General features: G+C 40.0%; 1 protein-coding gene across 1 annotated transcript in view; it reads left to right on the forward strand.

Moving 5' to 3' along the window:
- Nucleotides 1–9,795, forward strand: part of spock1 (SPARC (osteonectin), cwcv and kazal like domains proteoglycan 1) — a 303,961-nt gene extending 294,166 nt beyond the window's left edge. Inside the window, exons 10-12 of the mRNA XM_072668287.1 lie at nucleotides 432–494; nucleotides 3,797–3,934; nucleotides 5,283–9,795. Of these exons, the coding sequence (XP_072524388.1) occupies nucleotides 432–494; nucleotides 3,797–3,934; nucleotides 5,283–5,488 (407 nt within the window). The 3' untranslated portion in view covers nucleotides 5,489–9,795. The remainder of the gene's footprint in view (nucleotides 1–431; nucleotides 495–3,796; nucleotides 3,935–5,282) is intronic.
- The last annotated feature ends 1,109 nt before the right edge of the window (nucleotides 9,796–10,904 follow it).

Raw genomic sequence — 10,904 nt, forward strand, 5'->3', positions numbered from 1 at the left:
AGAGAGAGAGAGAGAGACAGAGAGAAAGAGAGAGAAAGAGAGTAGATAGAGGGGGCAGAGAGAAAGAACAGGTGAGTAAATGAAAGAAAGATAAGAAAAAAGGGGCAGTGAGGGAAGAAAGCAAGAGAGTAACAGAGACTGAAAAGAGAAGAGCAAGAGAGGATTATTAGGCATGAAAGGAGAAAGATGGAGAAATAAGAAAGAGAGAAAGTGGGGTAAGAAAATAGTTTATAGAGAGGAAGCTAGAGAGAGACAGGGAGAGGGATTGCGTTAGACAGAGAGACCGAGTAGAAGGAGAAAGCAGGGTGAAACAGAGGGGGGAGATGAGTGAGAGCAGAGACAGACAGAGATCTGTATCTGAATGAGTTTGTTAATGTGTGTGTGTGTGTGTGTGTGTGTGTGTGTGTGTGTGTGCTTTCTCATTTCCCCAGGTCTGCCTTGTCAGAATGAAATGAACAGGATTCATGCTCAAGGCCGGCGGAAGGCTCTCATAGGTGGGTTTACACTTGTCAGTCATTAAGCCTGAGATTTATTTCTCCCAATTTTAAAGAACAGGTTTTAATTTCTAGCATCCATTAGAACAGGTTGTGTGTGTGAGAGAGAGAGGCTTACTGCAGAAGCCTTGCAGAAGAGTAGTTATAATTGATTTGAATTCTAATGGCTCTCAGTGTGATTTATGTGCATCCGCACTTGATATTTTCCTCTGTGATCAATAACGCTAGCTCTCACTGACACTTTCGCCCAGAGCTCCCGCCCCCGGGCCTGTGCAGCCCAATGGGCATCAATAATCCAGCACAATCATAAGTGTTTCATAACTCAGCCCATAACACAGCATGAAAAACAACGACCTGTGCGTGTGAGTGAGTGCGAGCGAGCGAGCTTGTGTGAGCGAGTGTGCGGGTGTGTGGGAGTCGCATTTCCGAAGGTGGAATCCAATCAGTGTTTCTTATATCCAGTCCCTAAGGCCTGTGATGTGCTGCAGCTGTCCCACTCAGGCAGATACTGAAGAAAAGCAAAAACCTTCCTCTACCTGTTCTTCTTTATTGTCTGTAGTAGTGGAGGGCAGCAGGAGCTATACATATATTTATTTATTTTATTTATACATAAGTACAGTAATTACATTATGAATCTTCACAGTTAGTTAATTATGTATCATTTCTATTTATTTCAGTCTCAAAAACTCACAAAAGCTGTGTCTGAAACTGTGCCCTATTCACTAGACTCAATAATCATAAAATGCACTGCCAGATGCAATGTTAACAGCGAGTAGTATCATAGTAACACATTGGCTAATCAGCATTAGTTATTCATAACTGAACACCATCTCACAACCTTGACAAAACTGGTGGTGAAGTTTCCATTAAGAAAAAGAAAATAAAACAGCTAAATGTGTTGCTCTGTTATGATTTAAAGGTATAAGAATAATATTAGCTTGCTCACTTCTCCAACAGTTTAAACATCTGTAAAGCAATAACTTCTCTCTAAACAATTATGAACCTATTTCTACAAAAATCCTATGATGAATGAAGAGTTGATCTCTTGTCAGAAAGTAAATTTTTCTGTTGGTTGCATTTAGTTGCATCTTCCAAAAAAAAAAGAAATGATTCAGTCTGACATCATCTCTACTGCTACCAAGAGCCATGGTCTTTCCACTCTACAGCCTTTCTCACCATACGTAGTGACTAATGGCTTACTCATCACAGATGAGAAAGACCTGTACATTTATTATCTGCGTCTTGCAACATCCGCCTTTTTTCACAGTGTATTAAATATAGATTTTAATCTCTCTATTTTAGCCTGCAGAATTCTCAGTACTTGGAGAAAAGCACATTACAATGCATTAAAAGTTTAGAATCCTTAATGAATACCAAACTCAACAAAATCTTTATATAACACGTGTCCTGTTTAACATTCTGACTTGAGCAGACATAGCACCATCTCTGCTATCACACTACTTTTAAATGATCTCTACATGGGCATTGACTGGAAAAAAAACTTGTGCTGCTGTTTTTCTTGATTTGAGAAAAGTTTTCATCGCTTTTGACCATACTCTGCTTCTAAGGAATTTACAAATTATCAGTTGTAATAAAAATGCCAAACAATGGAGCCAAATTTACAAAGCAAAATACTGGGTAATTGCAAATGGGACTTGATACCGCTAACCTATGGGTCCAGTGTTATTTAATATATTGTTGCTGTCACAGAAAAAAATGTATCTCCAAAATGGTAACTTTACAGGAGAAAAGAAAAACGTAACTTTCAGTGGAAGTCAATGTAAAAAGATATAAAGAACAACTCCCAAATTCACATCATGTCAAAAGCAAAAGGAGCAAAAATGAAGATAAAAGGCTTTTGTATGACAGCGGCGATATATATTAACAATCATCACACCACTGCTTTAGACTGTAAAGTTCACTGTGCTGTTATGGTGATTCTTTCCAAACAGCAAACAAAAGCACTGTGCAGTTCTTCTTTAACACCAGTCTGCTTTAAATAAGAGAGACCAAACTAGTGTTAAATACCAAGAAATCATGCTGTCCTCCAGATCTACAAATATAGATTTTCATACAGTGAATATCAGTGCCTTGATAGGATTCAGAATAAAGAGAGTCATGGAGTATAAATATCTGGGCATATGGCTGGATGAAAAGCTCACTTTTAAACCTCACATTAACAAAGTAGTCAATAACAGTAGACAGAAGCTCAGTTTTCTGTACTGAAATAAATCCTGTTTATTGTAGATGTGCTTGTGCTTGTAGATGCTAGAAAAAGAATCGTGTAGGCAACCCTTCTATCTACTCTTGACTATGGTGATGTCATTTAAAAACAGCACTTCCAGCTCTCTCAGACCTCCAGATTCAGTCTATCACTCTGCACTGAGATTCCTTACTGCCAAAACTTTCAACACTCATCTCTGAAAACTGCATGAAGAGATGATTGGGCCTCATTAGCAGCATGATGGGAAACTCACTGGCTTATTGTTATTTATGAAACACTTTCTGGCCATATGCCAGCTATATTTCACCTATGATTACTACACATAATAGTGATTATCATACTTGCCAGTGCCAAGAGTCAGGTGCCAGCAGTTTTTAGTGGGCTGGGGAAATGTGCTTTTAGTTCCAGAGCTGAAAATTACTTCAGGACACCAGTTTAAACTTTTAATCTCCAGACAATCTGTAACTCTTTAATTTAGTTGTTTAAAATATTTTCCATTTGTTCTAATAGTTGTTTAACTATGTTCTATTTATTTTTTTATCAATTTCTGATAAAAAATCTTAAATTGTTATTTTTTTACGTTTCCTATTTATTTCTCTTGATTGTTTTTCTAAATGCGTTGATTAAGCACTGTTGGAGTTATTTAAAGTTGATTAAATTCCATTTTTGGTTTTCTTTCAATCGCAATACACTGCAAAGCTACATTGCACGAGAGCCAACCTCAATGTATTTCTGAGTGAAAAAGACTGGTTGAGTGACTGATGCTGTATTATGGCACTGAATACATTATACCTCTTAGGGCATCCAAACAAATGCATAACAGGTCAGACATGCGTGTAGAAACTCGTTGATGGAGAATGTCAGGGGATTTGTGAATGTAATTAATCATTTACTGCATTATTTAATTCATAAACATAATCAAACTAAGGTAGTCCAGCGAAAAGAAGCAGCAACTGTGTATTTCTAAGAGGTCAGTTTTACAGAGAAGATGGAGGGAAAGGAAAAATAATTAGGATAAACTTGTGTTTTATTTCATCTGGGCTGATCAGTCTATTTTTCTTCTTCTCTCTCTATCAAGGGTCGTACATTCCCCGCTGTACAGAAGACGGCTACTTCAAGGCTACACAGTGTCATGGCAGTACAGGGCAGTGCTGGTGTGTTGACAAATATGGCAATGAGATTGCAGGGTCCAGAAAACAAGGCAACCCCATCTGCGGTAGGTTACATCCCCATACCCCCAGTAACACACTCTAGTGATTAAATTGCAATTGCTCCATTAAACCACACAAAGCCATACACTCACAGCCCATAACATCATGTGTAGAATGCTGTAGGCACTGCCCTTTGAGACACCCAATGACATTATGGGATATAGCTTGTCTTAGAGAATATATAGGGATATACAAGCACATGAACCTGTGTGTGTGTGCATGCAGAAAATGTAGTGTGCTTGTTTTATGAGATATCTGAAGGCCCATACGTCAAAACCGTGCTGTTCTGCGCTGTCCCATCACAGTAAAAGACTATAATAGATAAATAATGCTGTTCTCTTTTCTTGCTCTACTGGCTATCCATTCATCTCCCTCAACCCCATCTCATAGCTATCTAACAGCTGTTCCTCCTGCATCGACTTATTTCATCACCCCTGTCTCTGTGTGCGTGATTGTGTATGTTTGTTGTCAAGACGAAAAGGTTCTGACTTTGTAGAATAAAACAAATGAAGAGGGATAATCTGCAATGTGAGGACCAATGAACAGCATCATATAGGCCTCTATATAACACATATAGTGACATATTACATATACATACACTTACATTAAAATATATTATTGTTGCATATGTTCACTTACCCACTTACAGAATATATACCTACATACCGTACATATGGGACATACACTGACTGAGCACTTTATTAGGAACACTATACTGATTCCGCCTAGGGCCTCCCTGTGTTCTCTTAGCAGCCTCAATACTTCATGGCATGAAATCTACAAAATATTAGAATTCCATTCCTTTAAGGTTTTGGTCTGTCCATGCTCTGAATATCCAATTCTAATACATCCCAAATGTGTTCTATTAACTGGGAAGATCACTGAAGAACACTGAACTCATTGTCAAGTTCATGAAACCAGTGTGACATGACTTTTACTTTGTGACGTGGTGCATCATCATGCTGGGAGTAGCTATTAGCAGATGAGTAAATTATGGCCATGAAGGGATGCACATGGTCAGCAATAATACTCAAGTCATCAAGCAGTGATTGACTGGTATTAACAGGCCCAGTGTGCTAAAAGTGAGCTAAGAAAGCATTCAAGCATATAATGATGTGGGCATCATTATACCACCTCCACCATCCTGGACTGGTGACAAAAGTCCGATTGGGTTTGTGAATTCATGCTGTTAGCAGCAAATTCTGACCCTACCACCTGTGTGTTCTAGCAGAGATCAAGATTCATCAGACCAGGCATGCATGCATGTGTAAGGTGTACTGTAATTGCTTGCGGCTCAGTGAGTGTGTGCATGTATGCATGTATGACCGCCTTTGTGTTTGTCTGGTTTTGCAGAAGAGGATCAGGAGACTTCAGGGGATTTTGGCAGTGGAGGAGCAGTGATTCTCCTCGATGACCAAGAGGAAGAGGAGGCAGAGCCTCCGCAGCATGGCCGGCGTAGACAGAAGGAGAAACGTGGCCGGCTCCGCCCCCGTGGGGCCATTGAGGATGACGAAGACGAAGAAGATGACAAAGAGGATGAAATGGGCTATGTCTGGTAGCTCTGCCCCCCGTCTTCTGCTGGCCAACCAGGGACCCCCATTGAAATGCAAAGTTCTGAAGCCATTCCAACTCCACAAACCTGGACCTGCCCCTCCGATTACAAACTCCGCCTCCAAACATGACCCACACTAGAGCCCATTTTATGGCCTCCATCATCTTACTTGCATTTCCTTTTCCTTTTCTTCTGTCCTTGTCTGATCTCTGTTGTTTCGTTCCCTCTCTCAGCATCTTCCTGTTTCTTTGAACAAACAGTTGAAATCAGCAGAGACTCACAATGTAATCAGCTATGTTATCAACCAACTGTTCTCTCTCACTCTTCTACTAAAGCAGTGTCCCTCTTTGAACCGTTTGGAAATGATGACCACTTCTAATCATATGCTCCAACCTTTCTCTCTCTCTCTCACCCTGTCTCTCCCTCGTTCTCTCTTATTTCCACTGGTTTGTTATACAGGAATCTGTAGCCCTCTTCTTGTTCTCTGTCGAGCTTCTAGTGTGAAAATCTGAAGCCGGCTGAGAGCCATGGCTGTAAATATTTCTCTTTCTCTTCTGACAGATGAGGTACCATGTTCTTTTCTCCTTCGTCTCCCTCCGTCCCAGAGTCTCCCACCCAGGCCTTCAAGAAGGTTCCTGAATGGTTTAGAAGGTTTCTTCAAGGGGTGTTGACTATTCAGGGAGATTCCATCGGATAGATATTCTATTTTAGAAAAAGTGAAAGAACTCCAGAGGGTTCTGGAGCATTCTGGAAGGTCTAGTGAGATTCTCAGTGGGCCTATGCATGTTCCCCACTGCAGAGGCGAGAAGGTTTTCTGGCTTGGTTGATAGCTGATGAAAAGCCAACGAGCATAAGAAGCATTTTATTTTGTGATAACGCTGTTGTCCGCTGCCGCTCTGCTTGGTTCTGTCGCTGGATGGTTGCCACAATGCTACCAAGAGTGTGTGTGCATGTGTGTACGTGTCCTTCAGAAACCCTTCTGAGCCCCAGACACATCCAAAAGTGATCAAAGTCTTCACAATTTAAAGACCAAGCATAAAGATATTCTCGCTCTAACGTCATCCATGGCAACAGCGATTTTAAAAATGTCTTTGCACTAAGATTTATTATCATCTGTGTGTTAAAGCGAGGTTGTGACCACTTCCCTCCAGGTGCGTATGTGCACTATTTCGTGGAGTCCAGGTCAGACCATCAGGTCATTCCGTCTGCTTTTTTCACAGTTCCACTAAAAGCTCTCTCGCTCACAAACAGAACAGAAAAACTCTTTTTCTTTTCCCTCAATGTCATGGTGTGTCCTTTTGTTAACCTGGCCGCAACGCTTTTGTTGGAGAAATCACGCTTATCAAAGTGGAAGCAGCCACCATTTTATTCTGACAGTCGCTTGAGGAAAATGGAAACTGCAAGTGTATTTTTCTCTTCACGGACCTGCAGTGTAACAACTGTGTGGGCAGAACATAAAGCTGCATTGTTTTGAAGAGGATCGTTCTTCTCGTTTCTTTCTGTGTATCCATCCTGTATCTACATATCCACCCGCCACCACTGAAGACTTATCATTGAGTGATAGACCCTTGAATGCTCACTGGAGTTATTTTGCACCTCCTAGAACAGAATATCTATGGAACAGAATGTACTGGAAGATGCCTTGAAGAAACCTTTTTGGTATACATACTTGGATAATCCATTAGATGCCTCATAGATGCTCACCTGATATTCAGCGTGTTAAATACAACTGAACTCAACAAGTTGAATGTAAATGGTTGTCTATTGAATGTAACCCTGCACCTAACACTAACCCTAACTTTAACCTTACCCTTAAATCAACCGTAAATCCTAATCCTAACCTTAACCCAAACTTGAAATTTTAACCCTAAAGGTCAGGTATAGGGTTACATTCAATAGACTGTCATTATTTCCATTAAACTTAGAGTTCAGTTGCTTTTAACAGATGTTGCATGTCAGGTGAGCATCTAGAATAGACCATCTGGGTGTTACCATCTTTTTACCTACAGGAGGTTCTGGACAATATGTTTTCAGTTCTAGGAGGTGAAGACCTACTCCAGATGGCGGATGGATATGTGATATGTGAATCGACATGATTTAATGAACAGAATGGGTCACATCAACACAGCGGTTTTCTTTAAGTTCACTAGTTTTGGCAAGAAATGTGTTGATGTGACGCATTACATTCATGCATTACAACCACTTATCACATGTCAGTCATGTCGATTCAAAGGGCCATTTCTTCGGTGTGGTGGCAGGTCAGTTATTAAGTAGTTCTTTGTCGTTTTCTTTGCTTTTTGTTTCATGCTTTCTTTCATTTTCCATCCCCTTTCTTCTACTCTATTATGCAGTAATAAGCGCAGCAGTTAAGTTGATTGTACGATTGTGATTTTCTGTTTCTTCCTTTCTTCTTTTTTTCTTTCTTTCCTTCTTTGATTTTTGCCCCTCTTTCATCCACTCCATCATGCTTTAATAAGCCACATTACAGCCATTCATGTGTACTACTGTCTATGGTGGTGGCAAATGGATATGCAGCATTAGGCCTGGTGGAAAGTCAGTCATTAAGCAGTCTTCTCTGATTTAAGGGGATGGGGTGGAGCCGAAAGGCCGTTAAACGCGGGCCGTATGAAACAGACATGAGGGAGCACAGGCTTTAATAAAGCAGATTAGACTTGTCAGAAACACATGAGCTTAATCATGTTCCCCTCTCTGGCCTGTGATCAGTGAAGGGACAGATTACAGCACACTTCATTACTGATAGCAGCCCTGACTGTCTGATTATATCAGTTTAGTTCGGTTCAGGCTGTCTCTCTCTGTCTCTCTCCGTCTCTCTCCTTCTATCTTTTCCCCTCTCTCTCTCTCTCTCTCACATACTCTCTCTCTCCGTCTCGTGCACACACAGGTTTTTATCTCGTTGATGTGTCAACTCCTGTCATCTGTGTGTTGTTTGGTCAGACTGATGCCCCTGAGACAGTTAGCCGCATGTGTGAATAGATGTGTGCGGAAAGGAAGAGAGAAAGAGAAGGGTAGTAAATGATGATGATGATGATGCTGATTATGGTGGTGATGTGGCCCAAGATCACAGGGATTGTGGGATGATGGGTAATGAAGGCTCTTAGGCACCATGAAAGAAAGCCAGGCCGAAGTCTTTTTCTCACTCTTGCCCACTAGTCCTCTCTCTCTCTTTCTTTTTCTCCATCTGGATCTCATTTATTGCACCAGAATACTAAAAAATGTCAGATACATACATTCAAAATATCTCTCTATATGATCTATATGGCTTTTGACAAGCTGTCAGTCACTCACTCCTACTGGACCACATAATGATCTTCCATTGTCCATCTTTAACAACATAAACCACCAATACTGACTTATCAATGAATGGTTGTTACACTCATGCACAGACACGTACACATACGCGCATACACCTACACACGCACAACTGCACACATGGTCCCTCAGTCCTCAGTTTGCCCTGTCTATTATCTATAATGAAATATGAGTAACTATGATGGATATTATGGACATTTTTGCTGGATCTATGACCCTTTCCGGATGGAAACAGTGACTTTTCTCCCCTCTTTGACCCCCTCCCCCAGTGCTTATGGTGTTCAATGCCTGGCCTGCTCTTGTATAAAGCTTGTTTTGGTTTGCTAATGTAAAAAGGCTCAGTAATCACCTCCTTAAAACACACTGAAACACACACACACACAGACGACAGTACTGCTAACACTACTACAGATACCACTGATACAAAGAGTGCAGTCAATGGCCATATTTGCAAGAGTCTCCTTTGTTAATTATCTATATTTTTTACTTTGTAAAGATGAAAATAATGAAAACAGAGGAAAACAAAAGAATTAAGAGTACTAAGATGATGATGTAATATAATATGGTAGTGTGGCTTTGTCCATTTGCATTGCAGAGATTGAGTGTACAAGTCCCCTGTAGTCCTAATTGTAGTGTAGATCCCTCTCTATCTACCCCCTTTTTCTATTTCTCTCTCTCTCTCTCTCTCTCTCTCTCTCTCTCTCTCTCTCTCTTTGTCTCTTGCTCTCACTCTATGTTCTAGTGTTCTCAGTTTTATGCCTGTCTTCTTTTTCCCCCCTCCCCTGATCGAGTCCCACTGGAATGTTGATGTTCTGGCCTAAATTGTTTTCTGGTCTTTCTGTTTGTTGTTTTGGTTTGATTTCTTTTTTTTCTTTCTGTCATTTTCTTTTTCTTCTGTTTTTCTTTCTTTCTTAGAATTTTATCTGTAAAACGGTTCCATGGGAAAATGTTTGTCTGAATAAATCTGGAGTCTGTCCTTGTCCACTTCTTCTCCACCTCGTCTTTTTTCTTCTTCCCCTTACCTTTCAGAACAGATTAGGCTGGCAATACTTTTCCATAATGGCTTTTCATAAGCAGTCAATAATGAGTGGATGGTGGATTTGCTTGGTAAGAGCGTGAAGAGTGTAGGACAAATCGCATTTGAGTAATTACTGCATGAGGAGTTGAGGTTGAAAGTAGTGCTGTCGAACAATTAAACATACACAGATAAAAAAAAATATTCATCGTCATTAATTAACTATATGAAATTCTAAGATTAATCACATTTTTTAATCTGTGTGAATATTATAGAAAATAAGGATTTTTAAGTGAAATGTTACAATTAAATGGTGAACAGATTTAATGCTAAATGTACTGATGTTAAAAACTTTGCTCACTTTACTTTAGATGTTCCACTGCTTTGCCACATCCATAAAATGTTCCACAGCACAATGCCTCTCCTCTGTTTTCATTAGAGTTAAAGCAAGTGAATGAAAGTTGCCGCTGTTCATCTATATAATGAGCTGTAACTCCAAGATAGCTGTCATTACCTAGTGATGTCCAATAATCACCCGTACGTGGCTGTGCAATCCAAATTTTGCTTTCATTTTCATATAGCTTGTGAATCATGTTGATGACAGCTAAACTCAGCCTGACAATAACTGCATGTTTAACAGACCTTTCTCCATCACTCACTTACTCCTCTAGTCTTAATAAGACATGACGCGTGCGGTGAAGTCTCAACATCAACTACAGATGACTCACAGGGCCTGATAGAATTTGTATTAATGGCACTATTTTTTTTAACTCATGTCAAATTGAGAATACGTTAATACATTATTATCGTGTTAACTTTGACCACCCTAGTTTAAAGTGTTTATTCTTACATGTTAACAAAGACATTTTAGTTTTAGCATATAGAAATTACAGCACTTTTTATACATAGCCCACCATTTCAATGTACCATCTTGTTTGCACGCTTTGTGACTACTCAGTGTGGTTGTCTTTTGCTTCATTTTTACAGGCATAAGAGAGGTCTTTTGAGTCTGTTTTTGGTTGAGTTGACCACAGCTGTTTTAATGAAAGCCGAGGCAGAGAATTTAGAATAAAACAGT

Source organism: Salminus brasiliensis, chromosome 2, assembly GCF_030463535.1.
Source record: "Salminus brasiliensis chromosome 2, fSalBra1.hap2, whole genome shotgun sequence".
Classification (NCBI taxonomy): domain Eukaryota; kingdom Metazoa; phylum Chordata; class Actinopteri; order Characiformes; family Bryconidae; genus Salminus; species Salminus brasiliensis.